The sequence below is a fragment of the Arvicola amphibius genome, chromosome 7, assembly GCF_903992535.2.
Source record: "Arvicola amphibius chromosome 7, mArvAmp1.2, whole genome shotgun sequence".
In the NCBI taxonomy this organism is placed as follows: domain Eukaryota; kingdom Metazoa; phylum Chordata; class Mammalia; order Rodentia; family Cricetidae; genus Arvicola; species Arvicola amphibius.
The window spans coordinates 8,589,797-8,607,985 of NC_052053.1; the positions used below are offsets into that span (position 1 = coordinate 8,589,797).

The 18,189-nt window shown below is 46.2% G+C and overlaps 1 protein-coding gene across 1 annotated transcript in view; it reads left to right on the forward strand.

Moving 5' to 3' along the window:
- The first annotated feature begins 8,451 nt into the window (after positions 1 to 8,451).
- Positions 8,452 to 18,189, forward strand: part of Pde11a (phosphodiesterase 11A) — a 309,344-nt gene continuing 299,606 nt past the window's right edge. Inside the window, exon 1 of the mRNA XM_038336971.1 lies at positions 8,452 to 9,363. Within this exon, the coding sequence (XP_038192899.1) occupies positions 8,452 to 9,363 (912 nt within the window). The remainder of the gene's footprint in view (positions 9,364 to 18,189) is intronic.

Below are 18,189 nucleotides of genomic sequence, written 5' to 3' on the forward strand. Positions count from 1 at the left end.
CTATGTAGCAAAATAATAGCAGCAGGTTCACCCCTAGGTCTACGAACATATCAAGCATGGATTCTTGCCCAATTTGCAGTGCCAGGCATGGGCTTCCTCTTGCAGAGTGGGCCTTAAGTCCAATCATGACACTTTTGTACCTTGGGCCTATCTTGACATTCTGGCTGCTATTGTCATTCTGTGATGGCTACAGAAACTTCATTTTATGCTAGGCCTCCATCTTGGTACCCATTAGTTATCGGTCTCTGACTCTAGTCCCTGGAAGATAAGTACTCGGTAACACTGATTCAGTGGCCCCTACCCAGAAATGTATAGTCATGGCCATGTGCTTTGCTATGACTACGACTAACTGCTTTTGGGGGGCACCTGTATCCTGTTTATGCAGACATTCAAGGTCTAGTTTGAGGTTGCCTTCACTACCTAATCTTGGTAGAGCAGAACAGCTCTTGACTTGCTCCTGCAGATACTCAAGGTTGTCCTGTCTCTTTTACTTTTAAAATCCCTCCCCTCATCCTTCTTAGAGGAGCATGCTCTAATTTGGCTAAGAGATTGCTGTCCTGCTAGTAGCTTTAATAAATTGAACTAATTATAGTCTGGATGGAGTCTATGGTCTTTTCCTGGGGTTCATGAACTCCATAACAGCTTGCAACGTTTGCAGCTGGGTAAGACTGCTGATCACACACACACACACACACACACACACACAGAGAGAGAGAGAGAGAGAGAGAGAGAGAGAGAGAGAGAGAGAGAGAGAGAGAGAGAGAGAGAGAGAGAGAGAAAGAGAGCGCAGAGCGCAGCCTACACAGCATACACAGCATCTTCTGGTACTATGAAAGGTATCCAACTGTGAAGAAGCTTCCTAGCCAGTCACTCGATTTCTAGCACGTCTTGTGACCACGTGTGTGCGGAGCACTTTAATGAAAGGACTAGCATGAACAAACATGCTTGAAGCTCTCCCCGATGTCAATGTCAAATATCCTTCAGGGAGATTTGATGAAGCCTTGGCTCAACACAGGGATGGACAAATACAGGGAACGGCAGTCACAGCGCACATGACATTTCAAAGAGGTCAGAATGGAAAAGAGGAGTTTGAGAGGCAGGCCTGGGAGGACACCAAGAAACAAAAGCAGGAAACAGAAAGGGCTGCGGGTTTGTTTCTGGAAGGCAATGGGAAGAACAATGAAATAAAGGTGAATATGGAGGAGTCTGGAGCTGGTTTCCGAGGGCTGCTGTAACAAGAAGCCACACACTTGGTGACTCAGAGCAAAGGAAACTCATCCTGTGATTTTGGAGGCCAGAACTTCAAGATAGTAAGGAGGCCAATGTTTTACCTTGAGATTCTGAGAAAAAAATCCACTTCCTGATTCTTGGCTAGCTTGAGGTGCCAGCCATAGGTACTTGACATTCATGGGCTTGTGGACACAGGACTCCAATCTCTAGCCTTATCTTTGGATCACCCACCTCCTCTGTGAATCGTGGTGCCTTCTCTCCTTTGCAGGAGAAAAGCCATCATATTCCAGGCTTACCGTCAGTCAAGGATGATACTGCCTTGATGTCCTTAGCTTTATTACATCCGATAAGACCCTCTTTCCAAATCAGATCTGCTGTGGAACAGTCCTTTTCTACACTACAACTATGTGTTACTCTCATTTGCTAGTAAAACGTTGATTGGCTGATAGCTTAGCAGGAAGAGATAGGATGAGAGCCAGACTAGGGGAATTCTGGGAAGAGGAGGAGTGGAGTCGGAGAGTTTCCAGCAAATGCAGAGAAGCAAGGTGAGAATGCCGTACTCAGAAAAGGTACAAAGCCACGTGGCAAAAAAAAAATAGATAAAAATTATGGATTAATTTAAGTAAGGCTATAATGTAACAGTCGTGTAGAAGAGAAGACCAGTTGATAGAGAGTGGACAGGTGATGGAGGCACCTGTCTTAGAGCAACTTCTGAGAGAAACTCTATAGAATCAAGCTATTTGATACATTTGAGTAATATTTGACATTTAGGGGCAAATGTTTCATAGCCATTGGAAATAGGAGTCTGGGATTCAGTAGAGAGCTTTGTGGTCAACTGTTGGATGGGCATCTCTGAGAAAAGAGCACCTGTAAGTACACATACTATTGCCTCTGTCTCAGCTAACTGGTCCGAGCTATGTAATCTTTGAGTTATAGAGCCTCCAGTTGAAATACAGCTGCCTTAAGGGACCAATATTGAAGTTTTCTCACCTAGAGGGAAGTCATGTAGGAAGACCTGATGGATGAACACTTCACAGAAATAGAGCCAGCTGAATGCAGCCACGTGGGTGACTCCAACTACTACAAAGAGGAACCGAAGAGCCGAGGGTTAACCAGCGCATCTGTAAGACGTAGAGAAATCATTGTACTAAGCAAATGAGGACCTTGTGCTTCAGCCGCCACCTGTGCTTCATGATCCCAGAGGTCACAGAATAAAAGCCAGTGACGTCTTCATTAGAGGATGAAACAGTTATGGACAAACTTAGGAGAGAGGAGTTCACTGAGATTCAAGAACCTGGTAGCAGATTAATGGGATGTTTGAAGTAGCATGCATTTTCAGGTGTGGTGGTCCCTAGGGGATTCTGCTGACTGTCAAAGTCTTTGTACTAGTGTATCTATTTCACAGTGTCCTGTCCCTTCGACGTGACGGCTTATATTCACGGGAGTGTTCTGTAGTCAGCCACTGCTGCTGTACAGGGAATTATAACAGCGCTGATGGAATTAGCAGATGAGCAGAAGAGGGCAGAATTACACAGAAAATTATTTGAGTTATTTCCAAAGGGGGAAATGCAGTTGGCTTTTATTTCTTAATGGGACTTCTTCGAGGTTCCACATAGGGTTGCGCACTTTCCTTTTTCTGCTCCAGATCCGATGCAATTCCTGTTTGGTTTCCCCTACTTTCTGCCTAGGTAAGATGACCTTTTTGGGTTTCGTCAACAGGTTCCAACATCTTCCAACTTCTAGTTAGGTCTGCTCACTGACAGGAGGGAGAGGCAAGAATGAACTCAAGGTATTTTTTTCCTGCTATCCCTCCTGTGAGGTAGTGTTGAGTGCTCAGTGTCTCATGGCAGCTGTCACTGCATCCTTCCAGGTACTGATCACTTTGCAAGTGTGTCTCCTGGGTCCTGGTACCCTTTCTTTCTATCCAACCATCAGGGTGGTGATTGTCTATTGTTGTGTCTACAGGTTTCCTTCGCTATCCCTGGGATTTCTCTATAATCTACCTTTTAAGTTAGCCTTTGTAATGAAGTTCTCCTAGAATCATTTTGATTTGAGTGGGTTCTGTCTCCTGTCAGGACTCTAGCTTTGTGAGAAGAAGCGAGGATGACGCCTGGACCACACCAACACAAGCTTATTATGCAGCCTTCTGTCACAGCGTTCTCAAGCCTTCCCTTTTCCTACCTCCACAGAACGCTTCAGTGTTACCGTGACTTCATGTGCCAAGCAGGGAACATAGACACAGCCAATTCAGAACCAAACCAGAAATGCCAAATTCTCTTTTATGGCTTTTCTTACTCTTATCAGAATTCTCAACACCCGCCTCTTGTTTTGCAAAAGAGATCCAAGATCTAAATCAGAGGTTTTGGATTCAGTGTGCAAGATCAAAAAGTGATGGGCTGGGCGGTGGTGGCTGCACAACACTGTGAGTATAGTTAGTGCCACTGGGCTTAGAAAGGGTTAACGCGATCATGACACATGAGTCTTGCCACAATGGAAATATATACTATAGAGCAAAACCAGAGTTTTTACCTCCATTTTTTGTCTACAGAGACTGGCGAATGATAAAACTGCATACGTAATGAATATGTCAAGAAGGCTATTTATTAAACTTCTGCCTTAGGCATCCCAGGACTGATCTCTTCTCCCATCTCTGAGGATGCTTGGAGCCTGTCTTGTCTGCATGTGCAGTAGTAGTATGTAGTATGGCCAGGAGTATGCTAGTAAAGGGGGTTTTGGTATGTAAAAATTTTATTGAGGTATAATTCACTCATTTAAAGTTTACCTCATTTAAAGTTTACAATATGGCCCAGTCTCGGAGAGGGGTGGTACAGTCCTGTAATTCCAGATACCTGGAAGGCTGATATGGGACGATTGTAATTTTTAGGCTTGCCTGGGATACAGAGTGAACTCAAGGCCAGCCTGGGCAAATTAGTGAGACCCTATCTGCAAAGGAAAAACAAAAGATGGCAAGGGGCAGAACTCAGAGTAGAGTACTTGCCTGGTGTGTGTTAGCTCCTAGGTTCATCTCCAGCACCACAGAACAGTAATCATGGGCAAATGATGGCAGGGTGTAGGACATAGATGTTAGAACATTCTTGTTACCTGACTCTTCACAAACAAACAAACAAAACCCCCAAATTTTCCCATACTCAGCTCATGCATTCTTCTTCCTTTCCATTCAGAAATTAGTCCAGAAATCTGTCCCTAATGGAGTGTCCTACTCTAAACTTTTGATATAAATGACACCATACAAATGTGACCCTTTGTGGGTGACTATCTTAACTTCTCATGAATTTTTATATTGTGTGTGTGTATATATATGTGTGTGTATACATACATACATACATACATACATACATACATACATATATCTCAGTACCTCATTCCTTTTGTGGCAGAGTAATATTTCATTATAGGACTATAGCACACTTTATCTACTAATTAAGTAATTAGTCAGTTGTTTTCATCCAATACTAATAACTATTAAATAACCAATAATTTGAAAAAAAAATTCCTGGAGGTGGGGAGATGGCTCCATGTGTAAAATACTTGTCGCCCAAACTGGTGAACTGAGCCTGGATCCGCAGGTGCCGTGTAAAAGCTGGTTGCCCCAACATGAGCATCTATACCCCCAGGGGCCTGCAGGGAACGGTAGGTGGAGGCAGGACTCTCCACTAGCTTGTGGCCCAGCCAGCTGGACTTTCACAGCAGTGACGAGAACCTATCTCAAGCAAGATGGAGGGGTAAGACCCCTGCACCCAAAGGTGGTCCTCTGCCCTCCACATGTGCCCTGGCACCACATATCACATACATGCACGCATGCACACACGACTCTCTCTCTCTCTCTCTCTCTCTCTCTCTCTCTCTCTCTCTCTCTCTCACACACACACACACACACACACAGGGACAGAGAACAACTGACTTGCTCACACTCACAAATCCAATCTTGAAACATTTGTGGACTTCCATGGCACACACACTTCCATCATGGCTGACTGTAAGCTGTATGCTAAAGCCGGACATTCATTGGAAACACAGGCTAAAATAGGCTCTTGTAAGCCCCTATTAGCCAGTTCTAGCAAGCCATTAACCATCCCTCCTGACATGTCACTGGAGTGACCAGAGACACGACTGTAGGTAATAAGGTTTCCACACACCACTGATAGAAATAAAGACCAGCAGAATAGCTACTGTCTATCAAGCACTTCCTGTGATCTGGGTACTGTGCAAAACATTTTTTTTTCTTTAATTCTTCATCACCACTTACTTTCTTGGCAGCTGTCAACTCCTAACCACCAGCATTCTGCTTCTGGCTCTCTGCCCGTAGCTGGTCTCATGCTGTTTCGCAGATACTCCAACCTGTTCCTTCTCACAATGTTGGAGCGTGCGTCTCCGGCCTGCGAGGCTGTTTGTTATTCAAGCTGTAACACACCTCATTTTTATAGGTTTCTGCCGAGCTGCCCCCTCTGCAGAACGGTGTCCTCCCCACCTCTTCCCTTTATCCAGTTCTTTCCTAAACTTTGCTCTTCATGTCACCTGTCAGTGACATCCTGGTGTCCTGTGTATTTCCTTTGTTTTCCTTCACCCTGTGTGCAAACACACAATTCATGAATATGCTGAGCTTCACTAACTTGTATCTCTTTATTTACCTAGTCTTTAGAGACTTATTTATTTTCATTTTATGTGTGTGAGTGTTTTGTCAGTATGTATGTGTGGGCACCAAGTGTGTGCCTGGAGTCTGTGGAGGCCACAAGAAGGCATTAGATCCCCAAATACTGGAGTTAAAGATGGTTCTGAGCTGCCATGTGGGTGCTAGGAGTCAGGTTCCTTGCAAGAGCAGCAATACTCTTGACTGCTACACCTTCTCTCCAGCCCCTTGTTAGTATTAGTATTAGTATTAGTATTAATATTAGTATTAGTATTAGTACTATTTTATTTAGATAAAGCATCTCACGTAGCTTTGATCCCCATATGTCTAACTCCCAACTGCTGGGACTAAAAAGTCCTGGGATGACATACCTGCTTTATGGAGTGTTTAGCATGATGCTTGCTAGCCAAACATTCAACCAACTGAGCTCCACCTTCAACCCTGGATTATAACTTCAAAAGAGTGGGTAGAAAGCTTGGTGACTCACACATGGATAAAGTCGCTACAAAACAACAAGAGCCATTTCCTTCCTCCTGCTGGTCACAGTACAGCAATGTCGTTGTGTATGAGGAGAGAAAAACACCGGGGCCTTTCTTCAATCCACACTGGTGTTCTGGTTGCCAGGCTGCATTGATAAAGCAGGGGCATTTGGAATTAAAACTTTAGAACAACATTTATTATTTTTTTGTTTACTTATCGTGTGGGTGGGTGGGCTGCACTAAGATCAGAGGGCAATCTGAGGGAGTCCCTTCTCTTTCCACCGGTGTGTATCCTGGGATGGAACTCTGGTTGTCAGGCCAGGTAGAAAGTGCCTGTTCCCGCTGAGCTGTCTCACCGCCGGCTTGGAACTCTTGAGCAGGCGTTCTCTACCCCTGGTGATGTTCGAAGGATACTTAGAAGATGCTCTACCTCATCAGCCACCTTCTCTGTATGTTCTACATTCTGGCGCAGATGTGACTCACCTGGCACAGGTGGGGGACAGTTCGGTGTCCTGTCTGAGAGTGTGCGTCCCTCTAGAGCCAAGTTAATGAGCAAATGCCACTCGGCTGTGAGTCCTGGGTTCATTCACTTAGTTTCCCAGCAGAATTTAATTCCTATGCTAATTTAAGGTTTAATATACCTTGCCTACTCAGCTCTGATGTCCACTTACAGTAGACATCTACATTGGGCTGCCACTTGGAGCCTCCGGGAATCCCTGCTTGCCTCCTTTGCAGCTCTGGTCTATCCCTCTCACCTCTAGCATTCTGGAAGAGTCTCCTGTTCTGGAAGTAGTCCGGGTTCTGCATTTGCCTTGTTCCCGCAGGAGCGGAGGTATCCCTCCTTTAGGAAAGCATCATCATCACCCTGATCCTCTTTAAGACGCCAAAGGGAAATCTTTTGTTAGCATGACTAACCAGATTCAAAGAATTGCCAGAGCAGGGCCAAGAGGAACCTGTTACAGCAGACATCTTGGTGCGGAAGCCCCAAGACGTTGTAACTTTTGAGAGAGAAGGAAGAGAAGGTAAGGACTCTTTGGAGATAGGAAGAGAATCAATGGATCTAGTGCACAGCAGAAAAGGAGGCTGACGCCCGCGGGTCCACGAGCCCCTGCTCCAAGGGGTCTCCCTAAATCAGGGTAACTGAGTTTTAACATCCTCATTCAAAGTATAGCTCCCCTCCATCACCGAGAGAAGGGACGGGGTAAGTATCTCCGAGTTTCGTTAAATTCAAGAATTTCTTACACAGGGAACTTCAAGGAAACTAGTTTGATTAAAATTTACTGCACGCCCACAGAGTGCTGGGCAGTCCGAGGAACCGAGCAAACTAAAAGTACAGTCTCATCCCAGAAAAATAAAACCCGGGCTGACTCTGGGGACCCTCATTTCTTCGGAGTGCACTTTGGGCTCTGATCCTCACAGACCATCAATATTTCTCAGTACTTGGACTCCCACTGGGCTCTCCAGAGGCCTTCTGAAAAGCTGAAGGATTAGGGGGCGGAGCGGGGCGGGCTGGGGAGGTGAGGCTGCAAGGGCGGCGTGCGGGGCGTTGTGGGGGGGGGGGCATCTAGGTGCGTTCCCCACTCGGAGCTGCGCAGAGACTCTTCCAGGAACCGCCTGGCACCCTGGGCCGTGGACTTTGGCTGCTGTGCATCCCATCTGCTCCTCTCCTCCTACCCCCAGCAGTCTCGGAGCCTCACTCCGGGGCGTGTCCTGCCTACCTCCGGCACACAGTGGTCCACTCTGCTGGCTCCAGCGGCGGGCGGAGCGGCGGCTGCGGGAGCCGGAGCAGCGGTGGTGCGAGCCGCCCGGAGAAGCAGCGGTGGCAGCGGTCGGCGCTCTGGGCCGGGCCGGCACCTGTCCGGAGCAAGAGGAGCAAGGGTAGGGTAGGTGACAGCGGCTCTGAACCTCAGAAGGAGTTGGCACCAGCCGGCTGGGATCCTGCTGTTCCTATCAGCCTCCTGCTGGCCCTCAGGGAGGTAGCACCGAGCTGGGGACACCGGTGTGGGCAAACATGTGCAGCAACAGCTAGAGGCCTCGGGACAGGTTATCGTGTGGTTCAAGAGCAGAGAGACAAGGCAAGGGGCGCCTTGGACCATGGCAGCCTCCAGCCTGGACTTTGGAGAGGTGGAAACTTTTCTGGATAGGCATCCAGAGTTGTTGGAAGACTATTTGATGCGGAAAGGGAAGCAGGAGCTGGTGGACAAGTGGCTCCAAAGGCACAGTCCGGGACAGGGGGCTTCAGGCCTGAAGCCTGCCCTGGCTGGCACTGGCAGCTTGGCTCAGGGTAGTGGCAGAGGCAGCACTGGGAATGCTGGTGTTGCTGGACCCCAGGGCTCTGCTAACAGCCACCCCATGCCCGGTGGTGGGGAAAGTGCTGGGGTTCCCCTGAGCCCCAGCTGGGCCAGTGGCAGCCGGGGCGATGGGAACCTGCAGCGGAAAGCTTCGCAGAAAGAGCTGCGGAAGAGCTTTGCCCGCTCCAAAGCCATTCATGTGAACAGGACCTACGATGAACAGGTGACCTCTCGGGCTCAGGAGCCCATGAGCAGTGTCCGGCGGAGAGCCCTGCTCAGGAAGGCCAGCTCTCTGCCCCCCACCACAGCCCACATTCTCAGTGCCCTGCTGGAATCGAGGGTGAATCTGCCTCAGTACCCCCCTACGGCCATCGACTACAAATGCCACCTCAAAAAGCATAACGAACGCCAGTTTTTCCTGGAACTGGTCAAGGACATCTCCAATGACCTTGACCTCACCAGCCTAAGCTACAAGATCCTCATCTTTGTCTGTCTCATGGTGGACGCTGACCGTTGCTCTCTCTTCTTAGTGGAGGGGGCAGCTGCTGGCAAGAAGAGTTTGGTCTCCAAATTTTTTGATGTGCACGCGGGAACCCCACTCCTCCCGAGCAGCAGCACGGAGAACTCAAACGAAGTGCAGGTCCCCTGGGGCAAAGGCATCATTGGCTATGTCGGAGAGCATGGAGAGACAGTCAACATCCCTGATGCCTATCAGGTAGGCTCTGCTTGTCTTCTGCTCCCCAGCCCCAGCCTGGCATCAGAGCCTCCTCTCATCCTTTGAAGACCGGGGCCACTTTTATTTAGACCATTTGCAAAATAGTCTTGCTATTTGAGTTCCTTCTGCAGTTTAGTTAGAGAGTGATATTATCTTTGATGGAATGGTCTTTTCCTAACGCAATGGCTTATGGGAAAATTCTGTATCACTCAGTAACTCCACATGTATCTCTGTCATGATACTACCCCTAAGAACAGGTCTTACTGTTTAAATGCACCTGTGAACTGGTAGAAAGAGGAGTATCTTCTAGAACCCCAGTGGTATCCTGAAGAAAATGGGTGTTTTGTGTCTCTGGTGTTGGCTGGGGGGTGGGGAGATACTCTATTTCAAAGTTAGAAGGTGAACAGAGTACCTAACTCCAGGATGCCTACCTTTTCTCTAGTAAATTTGCATGAGTTCCAAGAGAGGAAAGATGGGAAAGACTGACTCTCTGGCCCATTCAGCTCTTCTTCATGTCTGCTTCAGTGGAGTTTAGAGAGGCTGGACAAATAAAGGGACTCAGTCATCTTCAAGCCTAAGCACAGCAGTCAGCTTTAGATGGAGGTGGGCAAGCAGATTTTCAGTTTGTAGATACCCCCACTGGTATAGTTTTGGCATTCCCAAGGCAATAGTCACAGCAAACATCCTAGATTCAAGTGGAAAGGCAAGTCCAGCATGTTGTTGTGTAGTTTTTCTGACTTCATTTTGACAGTGATTTGAACTTGATACGAGATTGCTGAATCTGAAAGTTCTAATTCTGTCGGTCCCTGAGGGGCAGAGCTGGGTGTCACTCTCTGTGAGACTTTCTCCGAGTTCCTAAGAATTGAAAGTTCTCATCCTTGCCTCTATGGTTGCTTTAAGTCTATATCTTTGTCTTATGGAGACATGTGTTTCTTTAGAGTTTGGATGCCATTGAGTACATTAGCAAAAATTGTGGGAAGGACTTTTTTTTGCAATTTTTTTTCTCTGTTTCACCTGCAAGTTTATAATTTTACATAGACCAGCTGAACTGAGCTAAACCCAAGTCTCATATATTTGTGACCTGTCTGTCAATATGACCCTTTAACATTAAGGAGAACCTGGGTGTTAATCATTTGTTATTCACTATGTTCTTCTTAAAGACCTTGACAAGTTGAGGATCATCAACCTAGTTATGATTTTCAATAAATGTCAATTTCTCTATGGTCCTAAAAAGTCATGGGAAGAAATGAAAACATTTAGTAATTGATGTGTTGAAGAGCCTGTAAGGTCACAAATCTTTTTCCTCTCTTTCCACACCCATGTTGTATGTGTGAGCTACAAATGTCCCTCCTGAACTGAAGGATACTCGTACAATCCTGGGCAGTAGTCTTTTTTATTTCTTTTACAATTCTTATCCATCCATAATTGATTTTCTCCTATTTCTATGGCTTTTTAAAAACTGTTCTCTTTCAGCTCATAACTTTCATTGGATATTGTTCATACACAGCACTTTCAAGACTAGAGTTCTTGGCACCCTCAGCCTGCCTTGCTGAGGCCTAGGATTGGGACTGTGGAGGCTGTGACAAACAGTACCAATTGGGTTTTCAGTGGCTGTTGCTCCCTGTGAGCTCAGCCCTTACTCTGCAGCCAGGGTGTAAAGCAAGTTGCCTCTTTGTATTTGGAAACTGACATGGGAGAAGGAAGCTTTTTCTTTTCCCTTTTCCCCCAGGGCGGTGGCAGTGGCTATAAATAAGACAAGCTTGTTGGAGAGCTGAGAAGGGAAGGTAGGTGGAAGGTGCTACAGGGAGCTCAAGATCTTGGGTCACTTTAGTTTCTCTGGTTTTGGGTGAGGAATTTCTTGTTGTTGCTGCTGTTATTCTTATTTACTTTGCCGTTGACTTCTGCTCTGCAGTTGTGTGGCTTTAGTTGTTTGTGTCCTTCTTTCATTCTTACTTAGGATGCTCTCTGATGAAACTGCTTTTTTTCCCTTTGGTGCTAATACATTATCATCATCATTGGTTGAGCCTAAAGAGAATTAATCTCACTCTCTCCATTTCTCCACTCACAAAGTGGCAACAATACAGCTACCTGGCAAAGGTTGTTCTGTGGACACGAAATCAGATGCTGTACCAAAGCTCCTAAGACTGTACCCGGCCCATGGCAATTATTTAAGAAATAGCAACAGTCTGTGATGATGCTGGTGGTGGTATCTGGTTTGTCTGTTTCTTGTTTCCCTCCTTTCAAGTGTTCCCCTCATCTGAGACTGAGAACATTAGAGCAGTCTAATCTTTCCCTGAGCCAAGCTCCGTCTTCAGAGCAACTGTGTTTGAGCCAACGTTACATTCAAGGAATATGTAAATAGCCGTCCTTCCATTCTGAAGAGTCCCTTAAGTGTCATTGATGACAGCCAATCATATCCTAGCCTAGCCAGAGCTCTGTGCTTTGTTCCTCTGGGTGAGTTTCCCGGACCTGCATTGCTGCTGCCTCCTTTGCCTGTTCTAGCATTTCCCCCATCCTTTCCCCTCTCTGCATTTTCAGATTTCTCAAGAAGAAGACTGATCCTTCCAAGGTCTAACTTTAATAAAAGTTAGTTTATGTGCATGGGTGTTCTGCCTGCATGTGTCTGTGCAGTGCATGTGTGCAGTGCCCACAGAGGCCGGAAAATGGCGTTGGATATGCTGGATCTAGACGTTCAGATGTTTGTCATCTGTCATGTGGATGCTGAGAACTGAACCCCGGTCCTCTGGAAGATCAGTGTTCTTAGCTGCTGAGCCATCTCTCCAGTCCCACATTTGCCTTTAATTCTGATGCATTAATTCTTCTGTATGTAAACATCTTGAAGTCTCTATGTAAAAAAATATAACCATCCTTCTTGATTTTTTATAAGCCCAGAGAGTTAAAAGTGTGTCTTGCTCAAATTCAGTTAGTGCCCTTTTTTCTTCAGAAGAATAAAATTCTATCATGCAGAGTTTCAAAAATTTAATTATTGGGTAATTAGGTTAATGATCTTAATCACGTGAGAAAGAAAAAGGCATTAAAGCCACTTACACAATTATGATGATGAATATGGCATCCTGAAGTCAAGAGTAGACTATATAATGAGATACGAAGGCTGAACAGGAGTCTGGCAGCAAAACTGAATCTCCTTCGCTTTCATTGTTTTACATCGCGTTTCTTAGTTGGTCCTAGAAAACAGGATTGAAATTGGGGGGGAAAAGTAAAGAACTGCAGGTGTGAAAATACATGGCTTTTAGGTATTCAGTGACTATAATTGACCCTTCTTCTCTGACAGTTTTAAGTTATTAAACAACCCACTTTAATATAGTAATGAATAAATTGCCCTCCAGAGGTTGCAACTAAGAACGCTTAAGTAACAGGTGTTCCCTTTGAGATTATTCCAAACGCCCAGAATATAGCACGTTAGACCTCAGTAAAAAGTGCGAGATGAGTCTGTGTCAGTGTTGATAATGACAACACAGGTGTCTGCTGGGCTTGGGTCTGAAAAGCAGCAGGCTGTTTTGTTAGGTGAACTGGGAGGAGGGAAGGGGATGACGCAGGACAGTTCCAGGTGTCCTGGGCTCTCTGTTTACACAACAGAGTCATTGATTCGTCAGATCCCACAGGCAGGCACCGAGAGCCCAATGATGGTCGTGGGTGTATAAAGGCGAGAGGGCACACTTGCTTCCTGTACCCCAAGCCTCCAAGCAGAGAGCTCTGCACTTTCTGCCACACTGTACTCAAATGGCAAGGCTGGATTGCGTCTCTTTTCACCGTCTCCGCAGAGCCCAGGTTGGTGTAGAAGATTCCCTGAAGGAGGCACCACGCTAGCTGTTCAGAAGGGTCAGGTTTTCTGGCTGGAGATGATTTTCAGGCTTGTGGAAGCGTTTTAGGTTCTATGAAATGGCTTCAGACGAAAGGGTGAAACGTAAGCGCAAAACACGTGTAGGTGACAAGGAGTGTGGCAGCTCCGCTAGAAGACTGCATGTGCTGTATGTAGTTCAAGAGTGCAAAAGTGAGTTGAGGGCCCAAGGATCTTGAGTATCTGATAGGAGAAGCTGTCGACAATAGCTCCTTGGCGTGATCCGCATGGCGCCTTGGGTAACTGGGTGGCAGTGACTGAGGAGTGGAGCAGGGGAAGGCTTGAAGCTGTGAGAATAGTCAGGACTATGTTATGATAGTCTGGCAGAGCCATAATGAGCAACTCAGCTAAAGCAGAGATGGGCACTGGGGGGACTGGCACCAAGGAACAGATGGGAGGATGTGTCCTGTGGGTGAGAGAGAATATGGGTGAAGGGGAGAGTAAGCCATTGGTGATTTGGGGAGTCTAAGCTTGAGGGTAGCAGCTTTATCAGACACAGGAGGCATTGGGATGTGGTGGCCCATTCCTGCAACCCCAGCCTCCTGTGCATACAATCTGATCGGTTGCTCTAAGTCTACACAGTGCCTTTGAGGTCAGCCTGGGCTATATACAGAGTGGGACCCTTGCTTAACACAAAGAGAAATAAATAAATAAATAAATAAATAAATAAATAAATAAATAAAACCCCAACCAGAGAGAGGAGCCAGGTTAACAAAACAGCTCTGTCTGTCATTCGTGGAGTTGAGTGTAAAATGATGGTACCGAGACATCAGCCCCCCTGTTCCCAAAGAGGCTGTGTTCCAAACCACAGCCACTTCTGGGCAGAAATCCTAACTGATCGCAACTGCCAGGCTGAGAAGTTCTTGAATGGCCTGGGGTGGGTGAGAGGCCCTGGAAAAATTGCCTGCTGAATGATCCCTGGTGCCTCTAGCTCAGGGTGGAGATGATCACAACCTTGTTCCACCCTGAGCTGGCATTGGCCACGCGGTTGCTCTTTCGTTTCCACACAGACCCCACTCAGGAGCAAAGAGCTACAGCAGATGCGACATACAGGCTCTTCCCCTAGAGATAACCAGGTTGCTGTGCCTCTTTCCAAAGCAAAGGGGAGAAGAGGCAGTCTGGATGGGGCCTGGTACGCTAGGGAGCGAAGGTCAGGTGGCCAAGACCTAATTTGGGGGCAGAAAATGGGATAGGAGCACAGAGAGAACCCAATCTCTGAACTCATGGTTCAGACTCATTCGTTTGATTGAACTTGACATGCAACGCAGATTCTAAGACCAGAGTGTTAAGGATGTCTCACACAGGGCAGTGGAGCAGCATCTGCCCCTCCTCCCACAATGGCTCTGGCCACATGTTCACTGGCCCTGCCTGACTGTGAGTCATACTGAGTATGAGAGGTTCAGTTTTATTCCAGTCCAGTGTGTATTGCAGTCCTTCACATGGCCTCAGCTCATGCTAATTAAATTATGTGCCGTTTTCGATGCCTGGATCGGGCCTTTCTATTTCTGTGCTTTGCTTCCTTCCTGCCAGGGAGACTATTTTCCCTCCATCTTTGCCCATCCAAACCCTACTCTGCCTTCCCCTGATATGAGAAGAGACAGCTGATTGCTCGAGCTAGAAAGGAGACAGAAAACAAAACAAAAGTCAGATAGTACATTGTACTTAAGAATGCGTTATACTATAGTAGGATGGTCATTATGGATCAGTACTTAATGGATCATTACATATAATACTATACTGATATTTAACAGTTCATGGAATTTCATTTCCACCTGATTTTAGTCTTCATTTTTACATTTAAAATGTCAGTCTGAGAAGGAATTGATTTCCGGCATCTGGAAAGTCTGGTGATGAAAAGTGCCTGTGTCCCTAACGAGGGAACGGGGTGAAGGGGCCACAGATCATCTATGGTCCCATCGTTGAGCAGTGAGGTTGACTGTAAAAGGGATATTGACCCTACTCCAACACTGTGTAATAAAGGAGTTCCATGAAAATTGATTTCAGCTCTGTACGCAGTGTTTTAAAAATTCCCTCAAGCCTACAAGCAAGTTCACTATCCCAGAGCCAGAATTGATTTTTGTGCTTGCAGTAGGAACCATTTCCTACTTCAGCCCCTCTTCCTGACAGACACATGATCATAAACATTTATCATAAACACAGGACAAATTGCACTTGGCTGCTTGGTCTGTGGACGGAGCGCAGACAAGTCCTGGTCCCCAGAAATCCCAGAGAGGTGATTTAAGGTGAACTTAAGTCTCTCCCTTCACCCACAACTAAATGTTTACTAATCCGACTGATTTATTTTGCTTCTTGAGGTTTGGTCACCTGTTTATTTACAAGGCAGGCTTAACTTGGAAGCTAACTTTTCCTGTCTAATACAGTATTCAGGAGCATGAGAAGTTTTCCTCTTGAATAGCTTTGCTCTGTCTTGTAGAGAAATCACCGAGATCCCGGAGGTACACTGCTTGCTTCTTTCGTTCCTTGTTTTAAGAGTGGTGTTTTGCAACCTGACCACATTCCTGTGGGAAAGCAGGATGCGAGTCATAAAATGGCAAGCTTAATTGTAAGAAAGTGGGATGGGTTTATAATATTTTGGGAGAAACTCAGGTTCTTGGTCGTTTATAGGCATTGGAGGCTAACTGTACTTATTTGTGTTTGGATGAAAATTAGCAAAGAAAACCGGTTTCCTGGCTTTATAAGATGAGAATTTGCTATCAACACGAGGGTTTCTTATTAACCGGTTAGTTCCAGCAGAACGGTGGTTTCACACGTTCGTGATAAATTGCTTTTGATCAGAAAATATAGGTTTGCAAATGTCGGATGAGAAACTATGAGACAGCTCTGTAGGGCGTCAATTAACACTCTTGGTAAGAGGCAGTGGGAATGTCACTGTTGATTAACAATAAACCCTCTCACCAGTGTACTATAGGCCAGTTCTCTACCCTTTAGTAAGAATTTGTCCTTTCAAGACTGCTTCATTTTATAGCAGGCAAGACTGAGGCCTAGCCACCTTAAGGATTGTTCAAAATGATTCAGTTGACCTGGAGGGAGCTGGGATTCAAGCTGAGATTTGTGGCCTGCAGAACTTTCATGCCCAGCCGGCTCTGGAACCGGCTTTCTTGGTCACCCACAAGTGTATGCACACTTACCCCGTCCTTTCCTCGGCCCTCCCTTACAGTCTAAGTAGTCACGGTGGCTCCTAATGACATCTTAGCGCTGGCGAGTCTAAGGCGCACATTTGATGACAACGTGGACTACCCAGTGAGCTCTGGTCCGTTTTTTCTCTCTCATCCTTAGAAGTTCATCTTCTTGAAACTTGCTGATCTGTGTCTCATCCCACCTTGACTGCACATCTGGCTGCCTTCTTCGAATCTCTGCAATGACGTAATGGCGCCTGCGCTACCTCCGGGGTGTCAGCACTCCTGGGTACTTGTTTTAAGTGATCTCGTGCATGCGAGCCCTATGAGATCTAGGTCAAGCCTTCACTAACCCTGCAGTGGACCCAACAGAGATGATAGTGAACCGGGTGATTGTCTTTCTCCCTGCCTGACACTGGCCAGCTTATATGCCTCCAAATAGCAAGTCCTGCCTATTCAGACAGCATGGATGACTGAGCTGGAAGCCCGTCTCCTCAGTATATCTGGACTGGCTGGTTCTGTGTCAACTTGACAAGAGCTAGAGTTGTCAGAGGGAGGAGCCTCAGTTGAGGAAAAACCTCCATGAGATCCAGCTGGAAGGCATTTTCTCAATTAGTGATCAATAGGGGAGGGAGGGCCAAGTCCATGGTAGGTGGGGCCATCTCTGGGCTGGCAGTCCTGGGTTCTATAAGAAAACAGGTTGAGCAAGCCAGGGAAGCAAACCATAAGCGGCTCCCCTCCATGGCCTCTTCATTAGCCTCCAGGTTCCAGCCCTGCTTGCGTTCCTGTTCTGACTTCCTCTAATGATGGCCTATTATCTAAAAGGGTAGGACAAACTAACCTTTTCTTCCCAACTTGCTTTTGGATCATGGTATTTTGTTGTAGCAGTGAAAGCCCTAAGACAATATCCTTAAACTATTTGGCCTCTATTTTGAAGATTAAAAATAAGGACTGCTAAAGCCCAAATAGCTGGGGACATTATCTGAACTGCTTGTCTATGCCAGTCAAGTCTCACTGTCCCTTCTTTCTGTTTTTTTTTTTGTTTGTTTGTTTTTTTGTTTTTTTGTTTTTCGAGACAGGGTTTCCCTGTAGTTTCTAGAGCCTGTCCTGGAACTAGCTCTTGTAGACCAGGCTGGCCTCGAACTCAGAGATCCGCCTGCCTCTGCCTCTGCCTCCCGAGTGCTGGGATTAAAGGCGTGCGCCACCACTGCCCGGCTTCTTTTTTTTTTTTTTTTTTAATAGTATATTTTTCTTTGGCTTTGAAGAGTTCATGCGGACACTGTGTTATACACAGAAAGCCTAGCTGGGTGTGGTGGCACACACCTTTGATCCCAGCAGTGGAGAAGCAGAGACAGGCAGATCTCATGTAAGTCTGAGGCCAACCTGGTCTATATAGTGACTTTCAGGCCACACAGGGCTTTGTAGTGACTCAAACCAACAAAAAAAGAACCAAATCCTGGTAACTAGGAACACACCATTGAAAACATCCACGGCAGGGCATTCTTGTTCTGCCTAGCTGGGTTTTCTGGTTTTCTTATGGTTATCTCATTCAGACAGGGAAGATTTTTAGCGGTGAAGTAGTTTCTAGCTCAGGGCCTTGCCTGTCATAGGGTTTTGTTTTGTTTTGTTTATCTTTGCAAATCCCTTACAGATGTGGGGGATTATATTGATCAGCCTGGCGATTATTATTATTTTTTTTTTAGAAGCATTGCCCTTTCAAGCTTATTGGTTGTAAGTATCATACTTCACACAGTCTCAAAAGGTCTCATAAATATTCAGTTTTCATATGGTTGCATTTACAAGCTATTGATTCTGACTTGGTCCTATTCA